We start from the raw sequence: 20,251 nt of genomic DNA on the forward strand, positions 1-20,251 counted from the left end.
TCTTACCTTCTCTCTTCGACTAGCTTCCTCTGGCCACCCCCAAACAGTGCTCACACCGCACCCCCTTCCTCGCTGCTCTTTTCCATCCCAGGCGCTGACCCCTGCCTCTGGGAACAAGACTCCTCAGTTGGTATGACGAGTCCAGGTCTCTTCTGAGATGGAGACCTGTCTGCTCACTTGGCTGCTCCATATGGTGGGCCCATATGGTCAGCTTCCTCTCTCCTGGTATCTTGCCCTCTGCACACACACCCAAGATCAGCTCTTCTTTCTTTAGTCTGTGTCAGGGTTAGCAGCACCACAGTCGACATATCTAGTTTTTCACATCAGAATCCTGAGATTCATGTGAGATGGCCCTCATTCTAATGATTCACATCCAGTCTACCACCAAGGCCTGTCAGTTCAGTCTTATGAATACTTCCGACTCCTCCATCCTCACTGCCTTCACTTCTGGGCTCTTGAGGGCTTCCCTCCTCTAACTTGACTCTAAACCACATGTTTGATGAATGATCATTCTGAAATACAAAAGTAACTATCTACCTCATGTTTATTCACTGCCTTCCAGTTTCCTATAAATAAAAATCCATTTCTTAGCCTGCCCTGATTCCCACTAACCCATTCAGATTCATCTCCTTGAATCCCCATCTTGCATTTTATGTAGGATACTGCTTAATGCCTTTGCGTGTTTGCCTAACTCTTTCAGCCTGGAATTCCCTTCTTCTACCTTGTGAGTCCAGTGTATTTCTGTTCATTCTTCAAAACCCAGCTCAGACATCTCAAGGAAACCATTCTTCACTTACAGAGATGGTTAACAGCTTCTTTCTGTTTTACCCCCTGGACTTTGTACACACTACGGCACCCTTCCTAGTATCTGTGAGCTGCACCTAGGGAACAGCTTGTTGATCTACGTTCCCAGGACCTGCTCAGGAAAAAGCTATAGACCCAAAAGTAAAGTCTGCACTGCCAAATGAAGCCTCAGCAACAAAGGGGGAGAGAGGTGAGGCCTGGCTTTCCGGCAGGTAGGGAGGAGCTGGATGGTGCAGACTCCACGAGGAACGTGTCAAGTGACCGCCTTGGCGCGAGACCCAAGTAAGGGCTTGGTTCAATCCCAGGTGTCTTCCCGGGCCCAGCTCTGTGGGGACAGGGAGACCCCGAAGCCAATGTGCAGCCTCAGCCTGATCCTGTAGACCCGGTGCTGCCCAGTTTTAATGCGGACAGGACCAGCTGAAAGGTTTCTGAGGTGGGAGGGCTAAGAGAGTCTGACTCTTAACTCCTTCCTTTCTCCCAGGCTTTCCCCAAGGGTCTTTCCAGCACAGGACAGGGGAGTGAGATGAGCGGGCTTGTTTTCTCCTAGGGACCGGCGAGCAAACAGAAAACAAGAGGCTCAAGAGAGGCAGCCTAGGCGTGGAGGAGACGGGGGCCTCCCGCTCTGCTGGGGCCCTGAGCCCGTCAGAGGCCGCCTCGCGCCGCGCCGAGCCCACCGCGGCCCCGCTGACCTTTAGCAGAAGCAGGACGGGCCCCGGGAGCGGCCTGGAGGTAACCGAGCTAAGGCCGAGTCGGCAGGGCGGGGACACGGCCACGGCCGAGGGGTCCTCACCCCAGGTCCCCTTTCCTCCCGCAGGACGCGGTATGGCTGCAGGAAATTTCCAATCTGTCCGAGTGGCTGAGTTCTGGGCCTGGGCCCTGAACCTGGCGCCCTTCCCGGCGCTTCCACACCCACCCAGCCGCCTCCGGGGTCGCCTGTTCCGTTTTTCAATAAACCTGCTCCGCACGCGCACCTTCTGCTTCAGTGTCGGGACGGGACGGGGGCGGGGACGGGGACCGCGCCGTCGGATGACGTCAGCCACGCTTCCGGCAGGCGCGGGCCGGGCGGCAGCGGGATCGCGTCACTGCGGCGCGCCGCGGGTCCGGGCGCGATGGCGGCGCTGGGCGGGGACGGGCTTCGCCTGCTGTCGGTGTCGCGGCCAGAGCGGCAGCCCGAGGCGGCGGCTCTGGGCGGTCCAGGCCCCGGACTGTGCTGCTGGGTGTCTGTGTTCTCTTGTCTCAGCCTCGCCTGCTCCTACGTGGGCAGCCTCTACGTCTGGAAGAGCGAGCTGCCCAGGTGCGGGGGCTGCGCGCGCGGCCGGAACCCGCGCCTCCGCGGGGCGGGGCTGTGGGCGGGACTTGGCGAAGAGAGGGCGGGCCCGCGCCCTCAAGGGTGGCCGTGGGCCCCCTGAACTTACTGCCTCCTCCTTAGGGACCATCCTGCAGTCATAAAGCGGCGCTTCACCAGTGTCCTGGTGGTGTCAAGTCTCTCGCCCCTCTGCGTGCTACTCTGGAGGGAACTTACAGGCATCCAGGTGCGAAGGAGGCGGGGCAGAGGGCGGCGGGCGAGCGATCTCAGGACTCCAGGGGAGGGAGAGAGACTGATGCCCCCTTTCCTGTGGCTCAGCCAGGCACATCCCTGCTTACCCTGATGGGATTCAGGCTGGAGGGCATTTTCCCAGCAGCGCTGCTGCCCCTGCTGCTGACCATGGTGAGTGCTCCTGCTGTGTCTTTCCTTCTCTGCTCTTCGTCGTTAGTGAGACCCTCCTTTTTTTCCTAATCCTGGTTGTGCCCAGCTGTTGACTGGTGAGAGACAAGAATTGTGAGATGGCCCAGGGCCCTCGGGTATGCATAGGTGGGAAATCCTGGCAGAAAACGGGAAGCCTGAAATCTGATGCCGTGTCAGGGCAAGAGCAGAGGATTGTGAGCCTTTCCTTTGATTGCTCCTGTTTTTCTGTCCTCAGATCCTTTTCTTGGGCCCACTGATGCAGCTTTCCATGGATTGCCCCTGTGACCTGGCAGATGGCCTGAAGGTTGTCCTAGGTGAGTCCTCAGGGCCAAGGGAAAAAAGTAGGCAGTCCGGGATAATGAGAAGGGATCAGTGTGCTATGGTAAGACCTGAGATGTTCTGTTTCTCAGCAGTAAAATGGGAACACATATCGGGTGGCCTCTAGTCGTCCGTTCCTAATGTCCAGTGAAGCCTGTAGGAACCCCTAGCAGTATTTGGGGTGGACAGGAGAGCTTGTCCGTTGCTTCCCTTGACCTTGGTTTCCTAGAAGAGAACTGGTCCTGGGCAAGTTTTGATGTTTCCAGAATTTACTGTCAGGATACTTTGCCTCAGCTACTATTGCTTTTCCCTTTTAGTCCCCTTGGGATATTGTTTTATACTAGGTCTGATAAACTTTGAATCTTAATCTGTTCTCCCAAGTATTTATGGCCAGGGGAGGTTGTGGGAGAGGGGCCCTTGAGGCCTCTGGGTCACTTTGTTCAACAGCTAGTCTCTCATGGCTTGTCTTGAATCCCCTCCCTAGCCCCTCGCTCCTGGGCCCGCTGCCTCACAGATATGCGTTGGCTGAGAAACCAAGTGATCGCCCCCCTGACAGAGGAGCTGGTGTTCCGGGCCTGCATGCTGCCCATGTTAGCGCCGTGCACGGGCCTGGGCCCTGCTGTGTTCACCTGCCCACTCTTCTTTGGAGTTGGTGAGTTTGTCATGCCTGGTCCTGTTGAGATGGTCCTGGCAGGGAACCAAGAATGGGAAATGGGGGCCAGGGGAGGGCCTGTCCAGCAGGCTGGGAGGAGTGTGACCTGCTTCTCATCTTCCTCTCAGCCCATTTTCACCACATTTTTGAGCAGCTTCGTTTCCGCCAGAGCAGTGTGGGGAGCATCTTTCTGTCTGCAGGTGAGTCCTAGAGAGCTGGCCTGGGGCAGTCCTGGGTTGGGTGCGTGAGGGTGTCCCTGATAGTTGCTCTGGAGGAAGAGTTGGGAACTGAGGGCTCTAGTATCGGAGGGGCTGCTGACCACGGGCTTGGGGTGTAGAGAACAGCCTAGGTGTTGGGGCAGGCAGCCAGGGGAAGGGGGTGTCTCTGGCTGATGGGTGTGCAGTGCTGGGGCAGGAAGGGCATGCAGGTGTGGTCACTCGAGGCCTCCCCGTCTCCAGCGTTCCAGTTCTCCTACACAGCTGTCTTCGGTGCCTACACTGCTTTCCTCTTCATCCGCACAGGTTGGTCCTCAGTCTCTCACGGGTCCCCTGGGGCTCAAGGGCCCACAGGAGTGGGTGGGAAAATGGGAATCTGTGTTTGTTCTAGGAGCAACAAGTTTCTTCTCCCACAGTCCTTGAGACAGGCTGAGCCAGGGTCCTCTGCCTGGTGCGGTTTGAGAGGTGGAAGGAAGCAGAGGCTGTGTGTGAGGGTGGATGGGTGGCCGTTGATCTCCTGTTTCGGGGGATGAGGGTCTTAGCCCTGGAAGGGCCTGGGAGGTAGCGGGGCTGCTCCATGGACTCCTCTGTCTCCCTCCCCAGGTCACCTGATTGGGCCGGTTCTCTGCCACTCCTTCTGCAATTACATGGGCTTTCCTGCCGTGTGTGCAGCCCTGGAGCATCCGCAGAGGCGGCCCCTGCTGGCAGGCTATGCCCTGGGTGTGGGACTCTTCCTGCTTCTGCTCCAGCCCCTCACGGACCCTAAGCTCTACGGCAGCCTTCCCCTTTGTGTCCTTTTGGAGCGGGCAGGGGACTCAGAGGCTCCCCTGTGCTCCTGACCCACGCTCCGGACACACTCCTATGAACTCTCATGGGCTTCCCAGCCCCTCCCCGTCAAGGAGTACTTCAGGGGAGGAGCTGATGGGAGGCCCCGAGAACTCAGGAATTTTTGTAGGGGATTGAAGCCAGAGCTAGTTGAATCCCAGGGACCAAGAGAAAGGAGCAGACATCCCAGGACGTGGCCCCTCCTGAAAGGGTCGAGGAGCAGCCGGGAGTGAGGGACGCGGGGCCCCGGAGCCGAGCACTCCTGCCTCGCCGGGGCCTGCTGCTTCCCTGAGCTGCTCTGTGCCCCCTGCCTCTGAAAAGCTGCTCGGGGGTGGAATTTACAGAACCCCCCCCAAACTTCCCAGGGTTTTCTCATTGTCTTTTTGCATCAGGACTTTGTATTGGGATATTAAAGAGATTTAACTTGGGTAACATGGCCTTGGACCTTTGGGGATTAGTCTGTTTGGGGTCTTGAGAACATGCTCCGTGCCCCCAACCTGCCCTGAACACTAACCTCTAGGCAGGTCTGCCTGTGCCCAGGTCCCCGGAGCACTGGACAGGATGGGGCCTCTGGCTGCCCTAAGTCTTCAGTGTGCTTCCTGAGCCGGGCCCCAGGTCCTCACCAGGCGGGACTAGGTGGCACGTGCAGGCTCAGCTCATCTGGGCCCCCTGCCTGCAGCGATGGAGCCTCCAGCCTCTGAGAGGGTGGATAGTCCACTGCGGGCCTTCCACCAGGACCTCCCGGTGTCTGCCAGCCTCACGCCACAGAGGAAGCAAGTTTAACCCGAAGAGGAGTCAGCCCAGGCACTGGGGAGGGGCGGCTGTTCTGGGGCTCACCACCTCTGCCACGCGCTGTGCTCATTTGGCCCCTAGAAGAACCCAGAGCAAAGGCCCAGAGAGCATGTGCAGCCTGGCCCAGCAACACTGTAACTCAGGGTTCTTTCTAGAACCTGGCAGTATTCTATTTGCTCTTCCTCTTGTTTTTAGAATGGTCCTTATGTTCTCATTCCTCTGCCCCTAGGACACCTCTCCCTGCCACACACACTTTCTAAAAACATTAATCAAAGAGTATTATCCCTTTAGGTCCCATTCTAGACTTGAGGTTGTCATGAATCCCCTTCCCTGAGGCTGGCGGTTGAAGAAAAGGATTCACTCCCCAGGGTGCCCCCAGGTTGGCTACGACTAAACTATACTGGCTCATGAACGGGCCTTGTGACAGGTGTGTACTGACCTTGCTGGTGAATTTTTCTCTCCCCAAGCCTGTGTAACCACTGTCGAGGATGCCAAGGAATTGTGCACAGGCGGGTTTCAGAGGGTATGTTTGGGATCTGAGAGTCAGAAGAGGTAGTCCGGGCCCACCCCAGAGCCTCGGGGTGGCCCTCAGCACTAGGCCGGCAGGTGCTGGCAGGTGCCAGGCCCCGAGGTCAGGCTGGGGCTATCCCTCCACGTCCTTCCATGCCTGCTCAGGAACCACCTGGGCCCCACCCCACCCCTTCCTCGTGTCCTGACCTCCCTGCAGGGGGCACATCAGTGACCCAGGCAGGCAGGGCTGCTGTCCCCCCACAGGTGAGGGCACTGCGGGGCAGGCTTGGGGGTCTCCTGAGGCCTGGTTGTGGCGGGTGTGGACAGGGCTAGACCCTGGAGCTCCATCCAGTGCTCCTGAGCTTCCCACACCCAAGGGTCTTGTCTGTCTCTAGAAGGTGGTATCTGCATCTAATTCTGAATTGGGTGGGAAGGTCGTCCCTGCTTCCCAGGGGAATAAAGCCATGTGTAGTTGAGAAGCAAGCCTCCCAACAGCCTGAATGCTGCCTCTTACCAGCTCTGTGTCCTAGACAAGTTATTTAACCTGCCTGTGATTCCATTTCTGCGTCTATAAAATGGGCAAAAGTTGACTCCTTGAGTTAATAGGTGTTAAGTGTGTAGAACAACCCCTCAACCCCTTGCCCAGCCCAGGCTCTTCGTAATTAGCTAACCCTATTTGGGATGTGTATACAACAGACAGTTAAGAATCCCCCTGCAATGCAGGAGACCTGATTCGATCGAGACTAGGGTTAGATCCCTAGGTCGGGAAGATCCCCTGGAGAAGGGACTGGCAACCCACTCCATTCTTGCCTGGAGAATCCCATGGACAGAGGAGCCCGGTGGGCTACGGTCTGTGGGGTCAGAGAGGCGGACATGACTGAGCAGCTGACAGTCACCACCAGTGTCCTCCTCGGCGCCTTCCTAGGAGGAGGGGACAGCCCCCCCTCCCAACTCCTGCCGGGGGTGTCTGGGGCAGCCCTGCTGCCTGTGCTGAGTGGCACTAGGACTCAGAGTGGAGGGCAGGGGAAAGCCAGTTTTTATTGAGCGAAGTTCTGCGACCTGGGCCTCAGGTCTCCCCTGCAGGAGGTAGCACCCCTAAGTCTGCTCCCACGGGCCCCAGGCCCACCTGCACGCCCACCTGCAGTCTTCAGCAAGGAGGGGACCCTTATTTGGCAGGAGATGAATACGTGAGTGACTGTCGGCTGCAGGGAAAGGAGAGACAGTGGGAGATGGGAATGGACCGCCACAGGCAGTCTCTCCTGCCATGAAGAGCCGTGGACAGGAGCTCCAGGGCCAGGCCTTCCTGGCCTCGGGCACTGGCCAGCCTGGGCCTGCCCTGGCAGCGCAGTGTCCTGAAGGCAAGGGCGGGGATGGTCAGGCTGCCGGTCTCGGGCACGGTCACTCGATCTCCAGGATGAGGTCGTCACCCTCCAGTGTCATGTCCTTAGTCACGTGGACCTTGCGGACAGTGCCCTCCACGGGCGAGGTCACTACAGTCTCCATCTTCATGGCGCTGAGCACACACAGGGGTTGGCCCTTGGTCACCCTGGCCCCTGCTGCCACCTTGATGTCTATCACCTTCCCGGGCATGGGTGCCCCGATCTGGCCCTTGACGTCCTTCAGGGCCTTGGGGTGGAAGTGCATTTCCTGCAGGCAGGGTGGACAGCACGTGAGGCCCCAGCCCTGCCCGTCCCCACCGCCTGGCTGGCCCAGGGCAGCTGTACCTTCATGGCCTGGGTGTCCTTGACCAGGATGGACCGCAGCTGTCCGTTGAGCTCGAAGAAGACCTGCCTCTGGCCCGCGCGGTTGAGGTCACTTATGGCCAAGGCTTTGATGTGCAGCGTCTTGCCTCGTTCCAGCTCCACCTGCAGGGAGGCCACCGGGAGGCTCAGCCAGGCGGGGCGAGGGCCAAGCAGGGAGAGCAGCCCCTGCCAGTCCCAGGCAGGGCACCCTACCTCCCCGGGGCTCAGCTCCACACTTGTAAAGACCTAGCTCCCGGGTCTCTTAAGGGTACTGTGTGAACCCCCAGCTCACGAGGCTGGGGGACAGGCACATCAGAGCCCTGGCACCCTGGAAGTGCTGGGGTCCCTTGGGGGGGCCGCTGTGCAGCGCAGGTAGGTGCCAGAGGCACTGACCTCAAACTCCTCTGCAATCTTGGGTCCCTGCAGGAAGAGGCGCGTATTGAGGCTGTCCAGGGGGCCGAAGGTGGCGGTGAAGTCCTTGAAGTGGGCAAAGACATCGGGGTACATGGCGGCTGAGAGCACGTCCTCTGGGGTCACCTCCTCCCCGTGCCGTTCTGTCAGCTCCTTCTCCAGCGCCTGCAGGTCCAGGGGTGGGAGGGAGGCTCCCGGCCGACCCTCCACCCTCGGCAGGTCTTTCAGCACCTGGGATGCAGAGCAGACGGTCAGGCCTGGTTCCCAGACGCCCTTGCACTGGCCCCCCACCCACCATGGCACCAGGCCTTCCTGACCTTGGAGCGAAGGGGCTCTGGGAAGCCCCCATGGGGGATGCCGATGTAGCCCTGCAGGAACTCCACCACCGAGCGGGGGAAGGACAGCTCCTCTGCCTGCGCTTCGGCCTCGGCTCGGGTCAGCCCGTTCTGCACCATGAACTGGGCCAGGTCCCCCACGATCTTGGAGGAGGGCGTCACCTGAGGAGAGGGGACCCCTGGGTTTAGGGTGCCAGGCACCTTACAGAGGCCCCGAGGCAAGGGTGGGAGCGCCTGGCTCACCTTGATGAGATCGCCCAGCATCTGGTTGGCCTCCACGTAGGCCTTCTTGACCTCCTTGAACTTGGAGCCAAGCCCCATGCTGTGCGCCTGGAAGTGTAGGTTGGTGTACTGGCCCCCTGGGATCTCGTTCTCGTACACGTCCGAGTTGCCAGACTTCATGGTGGCCGTGCAGTCAAAGGCCGCGTACAGCCCCCGGGCCCCCTCCCAGTACTCACTGTAGTCGAACACACGCTCCAGGGGCACACCTGCAGGGACACCAGAGGCGGGAGGCTTGGAAATGTGCTGAGTCCCAGAGGCCCCTCCCGGGACCCCAGGTCCAATCAGGCACCACCGCAGACGTGGGTGATGGAAGGCCCGGCCTGGAGAGGCCACCCCGACTGCCAGGACGGGCAGGGCTGTGGCTGTGCCTACCTGTGTCCAGGGCCGTCCCTCGGGTACAGGCCACCAGGGCCCCCATGCTGGGTTGTGACGTCATTCCAGACATGGAGTCAGCTGCCACGTCCACCACGTCAGCCCCCGCGTGGGCACAGGCCAGCATGGCTGCCACACCCGCCCCTGACGTGTCGTGGGTGTGGATGTGCAGCGGGAGGTCAGGGAAGCGGTCCCGGAGGGAGCTTACCAGCATGGTGCAGGCCATGGGCTTCAGCAGCCCGGCCATGTCCTGAGAGAAGCAGGGAGGAGACAGTGAGGGGTGGGCACGCGGTGTGCCCAGCGGGGGTGAGGTGCATCACAGCGGGGAGGCGGGGCGGGGGGCAGACTCCCGGGGGTGGGCTGGGCGGGCACCTTGATGCACAGGATGTGGGTGCCGGCTCGCACCAGCTCCTCGGCCAAGCCCAGGTAGTACTGCAGTGAGTACTTGGTGCGGCTGGGGTCGGACACGTCCCCCGTGTAGGAGATGGCGGCCTCCACCACGCCACCGGCACTGCCGGCTGCCTCCATGCCCAGCAGCAGGTTGGGCAGGTAGTTGAGGGAGTCAAAGACCCGGAAGATGTCCATGCCATTCTCCTTGGCCACCTCGCAGAACCTGAGTGGTTAGGAGCGCTCAGGGTTAGCTCCAGCCCACCCCCTCAGCACATCCTTTGCTGGCTCCTGGCCCTCTTGCAACCCCTGGAGAGTGAGATCTGAGGGCCGGGTCTGGCGGGGGCACCATGGCATGTCCATGGCGTGGATAAGCCTCTCTGGGGCAGCCTAGGTCGGGCGGGGTCACCCCAGCAGCATCTGACGAGCAGCAGAGCCGCCCGACGCCAGTCGCGTGCAGTGCGGCTCCGTCTGCCCCAGTCAGAAGGATCGCTGGGGATCGTTTGCTTTGCCAAGGCGTGGCAGGCTGAGGAGACGGAGGCCTGGCTTCCAGCTGCAGCTCTGCACACGTGTGCTGGGGCTCATCTGCCCTCCGGGGGCCTCCCCTGGAAGCCCTCCCAGTTCTCTCATTTGCCGCCCTGGCTGGGCACAGCTACTGAGGGTTGGTTTCCGGCCCACTGTGGGGCACGCAGGCCTCACACTGGGGCCCAAACGGCGCACCCCACCCAGGCTCACTTGAAGACCACGTTGTCGGGGTAGTTGGTGTAGCCCACGGCATTGGCCCCCCGCAGCAGCATCTGGAATGGGATGTTGGGGACGAGCTCCCGGAGCTCCTGCAGCCGTCGCCAGGGGCACTCGTATAGGAAGCGCATGGCGACGTCAAAGGTGGCTCCTGCACCGGGACCAAGGGGCCCAGGTCAGCCCCTCGCGTCCCAGGGGCCCTGCCACACCCCGAAGCCTGCACCTCCAGTCCTAACAGCGCCCTGCTCATCAGGGTCCCTTGCGTCCCGGGGGCCCTGCCACTCCCCGCAGCCTGCACCTCTGGTCCTAACAGCGCCCCACTCATCAGGGTCCATCGCGTCCTGGCACTAACCCCTGCACACTTTCCTTTGCTGGCCCCTCGGGGTCACGGTGTCCTCTCTGTGTCCCCCTCACGGCCCTCACCCCTCTTCTCTGTGCCACAGCACGCTAACAGGTTGGCATCTCCTCTCTCACCCCGAGCTGCCAGGGTCTCAGCTCCGCGACCTCAGGTCCGGGAGAAAGGACACCGGTCACTATTTGCTAAACCCGTGAACGCCTTGCCTTGTTCAGTTCTCATGGGTTCCCACCTCCAGCTTGTCCCAGAGAGCAACCCGCCTGCACTGTGGGGCCCACGCTCCCTCCCTCTCCCAGCCTACCTCCCCAGTTCTCTATGCTGAAGAGTTTGTTGAAGCTGTGGGCAACGTAGGGGGAGATCTTTTTGAGATCATGGGTGCGCACGCGCGTGGCCAGCAGTGACTGGTGGGCATCCCTGAAGGTCGTGTCCATCAGCAGCAGCCCCTCATGGTTCCGCACTGCTCGAGCAAAGCCCTCAGGCCCCTCCCGCAGCAGGATGTCTCTGAAACCCGTTGGGGGTGGGCCTAGGGCAGAGCGGGGCATTAGCACCCACCCTGCAAGTGGCAGCCTCCATGTCACCGCTGTGAGGTGGCAGAAGGGATCTCACCTACCGATGGGCACCACAGGGACGATGGGGTCTGTGGGGCTGGGGTTGGCCTTGACGGGGATCGGGGTGGTTGGGCCATTCACCATGACGTGTCCTGGGAAGAGAGTGGGCGAGGGTCAGGGCAGGCTGGGCCAAGCCTGAGTCGAGGGCAGAAGTGAGAGTGGCTGGGCCTGGGGCTGGGGGTACTCCTCCAGGACCCCGGGTCTTCCAGCTGGCCCCTGTCCTCTCCAGAGCCAGGGCCTCCTGGGTCAAGGCAGTGGGGACCTGGTGACGGCCACACGGAGGAAGAAGCAGCCTCTGAGATCAGGGGCGGGGGGTCAGGGGCGGGGGGTGAAGCAAAAGAAGAGGTGCGTGGCCAGGCCGAGGACGGGGCAGAAGCAAGGCATCCAGGGTGGGGAAGAGAAGGGAGACTCGGGCAAACCAAGGTAGTGCAGCAGCTTCTGGGCCCGGTTCTGTGCGGGCCGCAGCTGGAACAGCTCCGGGTTCTCGTCGATGAACTGCGTGTCCACGGTGCCTGCCAGGAACTGCTGGTTGTTGAGTACGTTCTGCAGGAAGGGGATGTTGGTCTGCAGGACAGAGGCAGGTAGGAGGGTGTCACTGTGCAGTCTGGCCAGGGACAGGAGTGGCTGGACGTGCTGCCGGGGACTGCGATGCAAGCCTCCCCGTGAAATGGCGGTCCCGCCCGCTTCACCACCCCCACCCCGGTCCTGGCTGAGCCCCCAGGCTGTCAGGGGCCTGAGCCCACCCCCCTACCCTGCTCGCCCTGGAGCCTGTGCTGAGTCCCGCCTCCCCACTCCTTCCAGCCAGACTGAAGACGGATTTGGCCTTTCCTGCAGCACCGCCCCTCCCCACCATGCTTCCTCAAAGGGGCCTCAACATCCAGGGACCCCACCACTGCACGCAGCATGCGCTCTGACAGTCTGAGGTCCCTCCTTCCAGTTAAATCCACCCTCCTCCTGCCAGCAACTCCCGCCGGGATGCCCTCTCCTTGGGCTTCCAAGACTTTTCGCTCCCCTCTGCCTCCTCCCTCGTTCCACGTTCCACGGGGGTTCCTCCCACCCCTGCAGGAAGGAGGCTGTCACCCAGCCTCTCCTTCTCGCCCAGCACTCTCTCCCAGGGTGGCCTGTCCTGGCCACTAGCTCCAGACCCCACATGGAAGTGCCTCCTGGGCACCTCTTCCTGAGCGCCCCTCACACAAGCTCATCCAATCCCATGTCGGCCTGTCTCCCCCAGGCCTCCCCTACCTTCCGTGGCATGCCTCACCACCCACCTGGCTCCCAAAACCTGAGCTCATCACCTTCACCACTCACTCCTGTGCCAACAGGCACACTGGACGACTCTACCACAGCCATCTCTGGACTCCGTGTCCCCTCGGCCTCAGGCCGGGCTTCCCAGTCACGGCCACCTCTAGTCACTCCAGACTTGCCCTGTGCGCTCACATCGCCACGCCTGCTGGCTGAGCTCCTCCTGAGGCCTGAACTCAAAGACCTTCCCGGTCCTCATCTCCTGCCCTCATGGCAGAGCCGTCCCTTTCTAGGACTCCATGGGACCAGCCGTGGGAAAGCCTTGCTCAGCCTCATCATCTTGTCTGCAATCTTCTCAGACCCGGGAGCACTTTAGAGGCAAGGGTGCCGTCTGAGGGGCTGGTGCCCACGTGCTCTGTGCACAAGGGCCCTCTGTTCTGCTTATTAAACAGCTGGGTGACAGCATGAAGCCGCGGCAGGGCTGAGTCCACCCTGGGGGCCAAGGAGGGGTCGGGTGGGAGTGCCTGGGAGCCCGTGCTACAGGAGCTGCCCCAGGACACGCTGCAAGGCCTAGTGGACGCGACTCCAGTGTGCGTGCACCTGTGGCTGTGTGGCTACGGCCCGGCTGTCACTTCAGAGAAGGCAACTTTGTGGGTTGCACATGCGCGATCCTCTCGCACCTTCAATAGGAAACCCAGGCCCACCAGGCCCTGGGCCCTGAGGCTGCTCTGAAAGATTCTTCCTGTCCCCAGGGCTCTCGTCACCTCCCCCACCAGCACCCACGGCGGCCACCGCAGAGTGGGGCCAGCCAACATTGCCTCATGCCTGCCGGGTGTAACCAGCTTGCCTGTCTGTCCCTGAGACTAGTCCGTGCTCCTCCTAAAATGGGGACCTTTCAGCTGGGCCAAGGCATGGAATCTGAGACAAGAAAACCAATTCAACCAGCTAAAGAACCTAGCGCATCATAGGGGTGGCAAGGATGCTAAGAGGCCTCCACGTCCCACCCTGTGTTTCCCTTGGGCAGACCCTTCCTCCTCTGTAATTTCTGGAGGATGTCACCCAATCCATCCTCCATGGGGGAGTAAGCTCCATGCAGGCAGGCAGGCCCCTCTGGTTTCCGATCTATCCCAGCTCCCCTCGGAGCAGCACGTGGTGGATGCCAGTAACTTGTACGTTGAGAGTGAATGAAAACGTTCTTGATAGGGAGAAGAAAAGGGAGTATCCGATGCCACTGAGCAAGAGGTGACCTGGGCAAGGATCCAGCGCCCTCATTTTACAAATTCAACAGCCGCAGAGGCCCGAGGAGTGGCACCAAAAAGAATGCTTTCCAGCTGCCTGAGCCCCTCACAAGTCACCTCCTCTCTTCTCTCAACCCATGAAGCACCAACAATCAACACTCCTTAGCCTGAATAAGAAAACTGTCTCAGTGGTTAAGAACTTGCCCAAGGTTACCGGGTGTACCAGGCAAGATTAGAAATCCAAGGAAACGGCAACCCACTCCAGTATTCTTGCCTGGGAAATCCCATGGACAGGGAAGCCTGGCGGAGTACAGTCCATAGGGTCTCAAGAGCTGCACAAGACTTAGCGACTAAACCACCACCGTTTCCTTGAGGAGCCTGAGGGCTAGAAAATACTTGGGGGAGGTGGTAACTTCCCTTGTTTCCCTGCTGGGCCCAGACGAAAGACCAGGGTCCGCGTTCAGCCTCAGAGCGCTCAGCGCTCCCAGCCGAGCCCGGATCTCAGAGGCAAAAGCCGGGAACTCAACCCCGCCGACACATCGCGGGACCCCCGTCTCAGCCGGGCCGACTCGTTCTGGGCCACTCTTTCAGGGAAATGCCCGGTAGGAACAGAAGGGGGAGGGAGGGGCCGCCGGGCAGGCCAGGAACCCTGACGCACAGCTTCAAACGGCGTGCCACTGCCGGCCTGCCGGGAAAGCGCGCCGCGCAGACCAATCGGGCCGGAGGCGGAGACCGGTTGGTTCCCGTGCGCGCCCGGCGGGGCGGGGAGCCTGGGACGAGGAGGGAGGGGCCGGCAGCGGGGGCGGGGCGCGGCGCCAGCCCGAGGCCGAGCCCTCTCCGCCCCACCCCGCTGGAGCCCGGCCGGGGGGCATCGCCCCAGCCCTCCCCTCCCCCCGCAGGGCCCGTGCCTGTTGGGGACCCTCCACGTGACTTGGTGATGCAGAACGGTTATGACCTTCACCGTGTGTCTGTGAACGCGAGGGTCCCAGCAACAGTGCGGGTTTGCACCCGGCCCTGCCGGTGGGTGCGGGGACGTGTGGGAGTGTGGGCATGTGTGGGTGTGTTGGGGAGGGTGCCCAACGACATGTGACAAAGACTCTCGTCTCTGGGAGATGGTGAAGGGGCCCGCGAGCTGGCGCTTTGTCTGCCTGTCTGCAGAGTGACGGTTCGCGCAGCGGCAGCAGGCGCCCGTGCGGTGCAGGATGCCGGGGCGCCAGGGTGGCCGGGGGCGCGCGCGCCTATGCCCGGGTGAGTGCGCTGCGGCAGCGCCGGGGGGCTGCGCGGCGGGTCCGCGCCGGCCCGGGCCTCGGGCGTGACCAGGAGCCACCCGTGGGCGCTGCAGTGGCCGCGTGTCCGGGTGACCTCGGGAGCCGGCCGGAGCCCGGGTGGATCCCCGCGCGCCCCTCCCCGTCCGCTCTCCACGTGCGTGTCCGCGGTGCGCGTGCTCGCTGGCGCGCACCCGCCTGCCTGTCGCTGCTGCTGCTGCTGCTGCCGCCGCCGCCGCCGCCGCGAATCGCTCCGGGAAAAGGTGCCGCGAACCGAGTGAGCTGGGGCCGCGGGCCCGAGCGCCATGGGCCGGAAGGCGCGCGGAACGCGGCTGGTCAGCCCCGGGCCTCATCCCCGCGGGAGAGGCGCCTGGAGTCGGCAAGGGCCGGCCGGGCCCACGGGGAGGCCGGCCCGCGCCCCCTGAGCTACGGACACCAGGTGAGGGGGCCGTGGGGGGCAGTGTGGGGAGCGGCCAGGGAGGGGCGGGGGCCCCAGGAGGGCTTGGGGAGGCACCTTAGCCGGCGGGGGAGGGGATGGCGCCGAAGGGATGCTGGCGAGTCCAGGGGACGCCAGGGGAAGGAAGTTCCGGGACCCTCCCTGCGCTCCCGGCCACCTCCGCTTCCTGCTCACGCCTCACCTTGTCCCCAGAGCCTGGGCTCCCTCTCACGGCTTGGGAAATGTGACCTTTATTCCGGGGGCCTGGCTCTGCAGGCCCCAGCCTTATCTCAGCTTTGGGGGACCCCTTGGGCCTTTGACCCTGACCCCACCCCCAGGCCGGGCTCTGGAAGCTGCCCCCCCCCAAGATCTGCCCGGGGCAAGTGGGCAGCGGTGCCAACCCCACCTGTGCCTGGGCTGTGGCCCTTCCTACAGGGCGCTCGCCATGGCCCCGCCGCTCCTGCTGCTGCTGCTGGCCAGTGGAGCGGCCGCCTGCCCACTGCCCTGCATCTGCCAGAACCTGTCGGAGTCGCTCAGCACCCTGTGTGCCCACCGAGGCCTGCTGTTCGTGCCGCCCAACGTGGACCGGCGCACGGTGGAGCTGCGGCTGGCTGACAACTTCATCCAGGCCCTGGGGCCGCCGGACTTCCGCAACATGACCGGGCTGGTGGACCTGACGCTGTCCCGCAACGCCATCACCCGCATCGGGGCCCGCGCCTTCGGGGACCTGGAGAGCCTGCGCTCCCTGCACCTGGACGGCAACAGGTTGGCGGAGCTGGGCGCAGGCAGCCTGCGGGGCCCTGCCAACCTGCAGCACCTCATCCTCAGTGGCAACCAGCTGGGCCGCATCGCGCCAGGCGCCTTCGACGACTTCCTGGGCAGCTTGGAGGACCTGGACCTGTCCTACAACAATCTGCGGCAAGTGCCCTGGGCCGGTATCGGCGCCATGCCCGCCCTGCACACCCTCAACCTGGACCACAACCTCATCGACGCGCTGCCCCCAGGCGCCTTTGCCCAGCTCAGCCAGCTCTCCCGCCTTGACCTCACTTCCAACCGCCTGGCCACGCTGGCGCCCGACCCGCTCTTCTCCCGGGGCCGCCACGCCGAGGCCTCGCCCACGCCACTGGTGCTGAGCTTCAGCGGGAACCCTCTGCACTGCAACTGCGAGCTGCTCTGGCTGCGGCGGCTGGCACGGCCCGACGACCTGGAGACCTGCGCCTCCCCGCCCGGCCTAGCCGGCCGCTACTTCTGGACGGTGCCCGAGGGCGAGTTCTCCTGTGAGCCGCCCCTCATCGCCCGCCACACACAGCGCCTCTGGGTGCTGGAGGGCCAGCGGGCCACGCTGCGGTGCCGGGCCCTCGGCGACCCCGCGCCCACCATGCACTGGGTCGGCCCCGATGACCGGCTGGTGGGCAACTCCTCCCGGGCTCGGGCTTTTCCCAATGGGACCCTGGAGATTGGGGTGACGGGCTCCGGGGACGCGGGGGCCTACACCTGTATTGCCACCAACCCGGCCGGCGAGGCCACGGCCCGCGTTGAACTGCGGGTGCTGGCTCTGCCCCACGGGGGGAACGGCAGCACCGAGGGGGGCCGCCCGGGGCCCTCGGACATCGCGGCTTCAGCCCGCACGGCTGCGGAGGGCGAGGGCACGCCTGAGTTGGAGCCGGCTGTGCAGGTGACGGAGGTGACAGCCACCTCCGGGCTGGTGAGCTGGGGGCCAGGGCGGCCAGCAGACCCCGTGTGGATGTTCCAGCTCCAGTACAACAGCAGCGAGGACGAGACCCTCATCTACCGGTGAGGGGGCGATCTGCAGTCCAGAGCCCCCAGCTTGGGAGCCGCCCTCCTCTGAGCCAGCTCTGCCCCCTCTGGGGAGGGCTGGCCACCTCTCCTGCCCCTGCTCTCTCCTGGGGCTTCCATGCACCCCTTCTCAGTTTCCGAGCTGGGGGGTCGTGGGGGCTGCAGGGGGAGGGGAGGGGAGGAGTCTGTGCCCCACGAGGTCCCAGGCGAGGCTGGCAGGCGGAGCCCGGGGTGCTGGCGTCTGTGTTCAGGCACTGGCTTAGCCTCACGGGCACTGCTGTGTGAGTCTCTGCAGCCTCTGAGGCCCGGGGCGGGCCTGGGTGTCGATGGGCACACCTGTCTGCCCTGCACCATCTCCAGGGCCACACGCGCCTGCTTGTTTCCTCCGCCTTCTGAAGTGAACACACAGGCTCCTGTGGGCCTGGGGAAGGGGCTTCTCAGAGCTGGGACCTGAGAGCGTGTGTGTGTGGGGGGGTGGGCTGCGAAGGGAGCTTCAAGGCCTTGTGGCCCTGGGCAGGGGGCGGGGGCCTGGACCCCAGGCCTGCGCTCTGACCCCTGCCCTTGCCCGCAGGATCGTCCCGGCCTCCAGCCATCGCTTCCTGTTGAAGCACCTGGTCCCGGGCGCCGACTACGACCTCTGCCTGCTGGCGCTGTCACCCGCTGCTGGGCCCTCTGACCTCACTGCCACCCGGCTGCTGGGCTGCGCCCACTTCTCCACGCTGCCAGCCACGCCCCTGTGCCACGCCCTGCAGGCCCACGTGCTGGGCGGGACCCTGACTGTGGCCGTAGGGGGCGTGCTGGTGGCTGCCTTACTGGTCTTCACTGTGGCCTTGCTGGTTCGGGGCCGGGGGGCCGGGAACGGCCGTCTCCCCCTCAAGCTCAGCCACGTGCAGTCGCAGACCAACGGAGGCCCCAGCCCCACGCCCAAGGCGCACCCCCCACGCAGCCCGCCGCCTCGCCCCCAGCGCAGCTGCTCCCTGGACCTGGGGGACAGCGGCGGGTGCTACGGTTACGCCAGGCGCCTCGGAGGGGCCTGGGCCCGACGGAGCCACTCTGTGCACGGGGGGCTGCTCGGGGCTGGGGGCCGGGGGGCGGGGGGCAGCGCCGAGCGGCTGGAGGAGAGCGTGGTCTGAGGGCTGGGAGACCTCCCGGGAGGCAGAGGGTGCAGGCGGGCGGCCTCCTGGCCTGGTGGGTCAGCGTGGCTGGAGAGCACCCGCCCCGGCCCTCCCCTCAGTGCCTCTGGCAGGACAGGGGCCCTTGCCCTGGTTCTGGCCTCCAGTCGGGCAAAACGGGACAGGCCCCTGTGATAGGTGCTCACGGCCTCCGAGCGGGGGCTGCAGCTGCCAAGTGGAAGTCTTGTCTTTCTTTATAATAAAATTATTGGGGCCACCTCAGTGCTAGTCTCTGGCCTGGTCCTGCCCGGCTCCCTGAGGGGCCTGTGGAAGCACAGACAAGGGGGTCAGGCTGGGGTTCCCAGCCCTGTGGAGGCGGCCCCAGCAGCCTGGGTGCCCTGGAGAGCAGGCGGCTCTGTGCCCACATCTATATGCAGAGGGCGCCCCTGCCTGGAGTGTGCGGCCAGGACGCTCGCCTGGCACAGACATCAGAGCGCACAGGGCAGCAGCGGGAGTCGGTGGGGGATGGCCCGGCTCTTCCGGGCAACGGGACCTGGGCTGGTAACTCAGAAAGTCCCCACTGACCCCTGCTGGTGACAGTGTCTTTCCCCATTGGCCAAGGTGCCTTCAGGATTTGTAACATCAAACCAAAGGGCCTAGAACCGCATCGCCCTGCTCTTGGTCTGGGACCCCCGGAGGGCTCCCGTCGGAAGTGCGGGCCCCGAGTGGGGTCTCGGCTCTCAGCTGCTCCCGACGCCCCTCAAGGCTTTGCTCTTGCTGGACATCCTGGGGCAAACACCAGGGGGCACCAGGCCCCCATGGCCACGGCTCTGGTTCCCACCTCGAGAACCAGGCTCGGGGCAGCATGCCCTGCCCTGTCCCACCCCCTCCAGCTCATGTCCCCACCAGCCCATGGCCCAGACGGCCTCCTCCAGCCTTCAAACAACCACTGCTCCCAAGTGTCGGCTGGGAGGAAGCTGCAAACACACCCCAGGCATGCGTGGTTCTCTGGTGGTGCCAGGAGCACCCATGCAGGTACCCGGGCCCCGCTGTGGAGGCAGGTGTGGCACCCCTGCCCGTGGGGCTGTACCTGTGCTGAGGGGTGGTGCGCCCTTCTGCCTAAGCCCTGCTGTGCCTCTGATGGCAGCCTGGTGAGAGCTGGTGTGGTAAGGTGCGTGTGTACGCGTGTGCCGGCTGAGCTCACACACGTGTGCGTGGCGTTGACACACACATGTGCCTGCCCACCCAGCCCCGGAACACATACCTGGATGTGGCCCAAGAGAGATCCTGGTTTAAATAAAGTGAAACAAGGGGTTCAGCCAAGAGAAGCAGGAGAATGTGAGCCGTGCCAGGGCAGCACGGAAGGCGGCGGGGCCGGTGCCCGGTCTGGGCATGCACCGGGGGGCACTGGGGCCCTCCTCCACCTTCTGGCGCGAAGGCAGTGGGAGCTTGGGAGCCCCCAGCCTGTCGGACGGGTGGACAGTACTATGGCCCAGGGTCACCAGCAGGACAAGAGCACAGGGGTGGGCAGGCGGGGGGTGGGGTGACCGGGCCCCCTGCTCACCAGTCCCCCGGCCCAGAGCAGCCCCGGACATGGCCTGCCACCATGCCACATCCCGGCCATGTGTGCAGGGAACGGCCCCTGACCAGGTGCCCTGAGGCTCTTCACGGAAGCGCAGATACCCCCAGCACGGGGGACAGCCCTGTCCTGTGAGGTGGGCTGAGAGCGGAGAGTGGCCACTGCCCCGCAGGCTCCTCCGTCCCGCCTGCTTTTTGAAAAGGTGATGGGGATGGAGCAGGGCTGAGCGAGGACAGCGCTGCCCACGTGGCCCAGACCCAGCGCCCAGCCTGGACCCAGCAGGGCGGGAGCCACTGAGAAGGCGGGGGCTGCGGAGTGCCGTGTGCGGTGTAGGGACTCGGGGGCAGCTCCCCCACCGTGGGCTGGGCCACTAGTGTGGTCCCCTGCCCCTGGCCCTGCAGCAGGTCTAAAGTGGCATGTGCCCAGGGCAGGCCCACGGGTACGCAGAGGCACTGGCCTCGGACACAAGACAGCCTGCGGCAATGACTTCACCTCTGGCTATGGACA

The 20,251-nt window shown here is 63.7% G+C and overlaps 5 protein-coding genes across 34 annotated transcripts in view; 3 read left to right on the top strand and 2 right to left on the bottom strand.

Annotated features, from left to right (window-relative positions):
- Positions 1-1,774, top strand: part of TOP6BL (TOP6B like initiator of meiotic double strand breaks) — a 78,632-nt gene extending 76,858 nt beyond the window's left edge. For all 9 annotated transcript variants that reach the window (XM_060404113.1, XM_060404116.1, XM_060404106.1 and 6 more), the window contains 2 exons: positions 1,352-1,533; positions 1,619-1,774. In XM_060404113.1, the coding sequence (XP_060260096.1) occupies positions 1,352-1,533; positions 1,619-1,684 (248 nt within the window). In that variant the 3' untranslated portion in view covers positions 1,685-1,774. The remainder of the gene's footprint in view (positions 1-1,351; positions 1,534-1,618) is intronic.
- Positions 1-1,807, bottom strand: part of LOC114110099 (uncharacterized) — a 73,860-nt gene extending 72,053 nt beyond the window's left edge. For 2 of the 3 annotated variants that reach the window (XM_060404119.1, XM_060404118.1), the window contains exon 1: positions 1,776-1,807. The gene's annotated coding sequence lies outside the window, so the exon portion shown is untranslated. Of the gene's footprint in view, positions 1-1,717 lie in introns of all 3 variants that reach the window. The other variant, XR_009597855.1, reaches the window with a different exon arrangement.
- Positions 1,808-1,890: 83 nt separating this feature from the next.
- Positions 1,891-4,972, top strand: RCE1 (Ras converting CAAX endopeptidase 1). Of its 3 annotated transcripts, none has more exons than XM_027959703.3 (8): positions 1,891-2,098; positions 2,234-2,336; positions 2,429-2,512; positions 2,766-2,844; positions 3,333-3,500; positions 3,629-3,700; positions 3,959-4,021; positions 4,319-4,972. In XM_027959703.3, the coding sequence occupies exons 1-8, from the start codon at positions 1,914-1,916 to the stop codon at positions 4,552-4,554; spliced, it is 990 nt and encodes a 329-aa protein (XP_027815504.1). In that variant the 5' UTR covers positions 1,891-1,913; the 3' UTR covers positions 4,555-4,972. The 3 variants fall into 3 exon arrangements, with proteins under 3 accessions (XP_027815504.1, XP_027815506.1, XP_027815505.1); XM_027959705.3 differs by having other exon boundaries at positions 2,433-2,512; XM_027959704.3 differs by lacking the exon at positions 3,959-4,021.
- Positions 4,973-6,855: 1,883 nt separating this feature from the next.
- The window catches only part of PC (pyruvate carboxylase), a 101,171-nt gene continuing 87,775 nt past the window's right edge, over positions 6,856-20,251 (bottom strand). For all 17 annotated transcript variants that reach the window (XM_042237684.2, XM_027959891.3, XM_042237678.2 and 14 more), the window contains 11 exons: positions 11,495-11,639; positions 11,078-11,167; positions 10,769-10,990; positions 10,107-10,263; positions 9,357-9,597; positions 8,985-9,234; positions 8,574-8,818; positions 8,313-8,492; positions 7,978-8,226; positions 7,567-7,707; positions 6,856-7,489 (listed from right to left, as the gene is read on the bottom strand). In XM_042237684.2, the coding sequence (XP_042093618.1) occupies positions 7,241-7,489; positions 7,567-7,707; positions 7,978-8,226; positions 8,313-8,492; positions 8,574-8,818; positions 8,985-9,234; positions 9,357-9,597; positions 10,107-10,263; positions 10,769-10,990; positions 11,078-11,167; positions 11,495-11,639 (2,169 nt within the window). In that variant the 3' untranslated portion in view covers positions 6,856-7,240. The remainder of the gene's footprint in view (positions 7,490-7,566; positions 7,708-7,977; positions 8,227-8,312; positions 8,493-8,573; positions 8,819-8,984; positions 9,235-9,356; positions 9,598-10,106; positions 10,264-10,768; positions 10,991-11,077; positions 11,168-11,494; positions 11,640-20,251) is intronic.
- On the top strand, positions 15,006-18,447 carry LRFN4 (leucine rich repeat and fibronectin type III domain containing 4). Of its 2 annotated transcripts, XM_027959896.3 has the most exons (3): positions 15,006-15,259; positions 15,692-17,050; positions 17,625-18,447. In XM_027959896.3, exons 2-3 carry the CDS (start codon positions 15,702-15,704, stop codon positions 18,184-18,186), a joined length of 1,911 nt encoding a protein of 636 aa, XP_027815697.2. In that variant the 5' UTR covers positions 15,006-15,259; positions 15,692-15,701; the 3' UTR covers positions 18,187-18,447. The 2 variants fall into 2 exon arrangements, with proteins under 2 accessions (XP_027815697.2, XP_042093622.1); XM_042237688.2 differs by lacking the exon at positions 15,006-15,259 and having other exon boundaries at positions 15,360-17,050.

Source organism: Ovis aries, chromosome 21 (assembly GCF_016772045.2).
Source record: "Ovis aries strain OAR_USU_Benz2616 breed Rambouillet chromosome 21, ARS-UI_Ramb_v3.0, whole genome shotgun sequence".
NCBI classification, from domain to species: Eukaryota; Metazoa; Chordata; class Mammalia; order Artiodactyla; family Bovidae; genus Ovis; species Ovis aries.

Coding starts and splice junctions, on each gene's coding strand:
- RCE1 (XM_027959703.3), top strand. CDS start 1,914: ATGGCGGCGCTGGGCGGGGACGGGCTTCGCCTGCTGTCGGTGTCGCGG. Junction 2,845..3,332: donor TGGCCTGAAGGTTGTCCTAG/GTGAGTCCTCAG, acceptor TCCCCTCCCTAG/CCCCTCGCTCCTGGGCCCGC. Junction 3,501..3,628: donor CCCACTCTTCTTTGGAGTTG/GTGAGTTTGTCA, acceptor TCTTCCTCTCAG/CCCATTTTCACCACATTTTT.
- LRFN4 (XM_042237688.2), top strand. CDS start 15,369: ATGCTGGCGAGTCCAGGGGACGCCAGGGGAAGGAAGTTCCGGGACCCT. Junction 17,051..17,624: donor GACGAGACCCTCATCTACCG/GTGAGGGGGCGA, acceptor CCTTGCCCGCAG/GATCGTCCCGGCCTCCAGCC.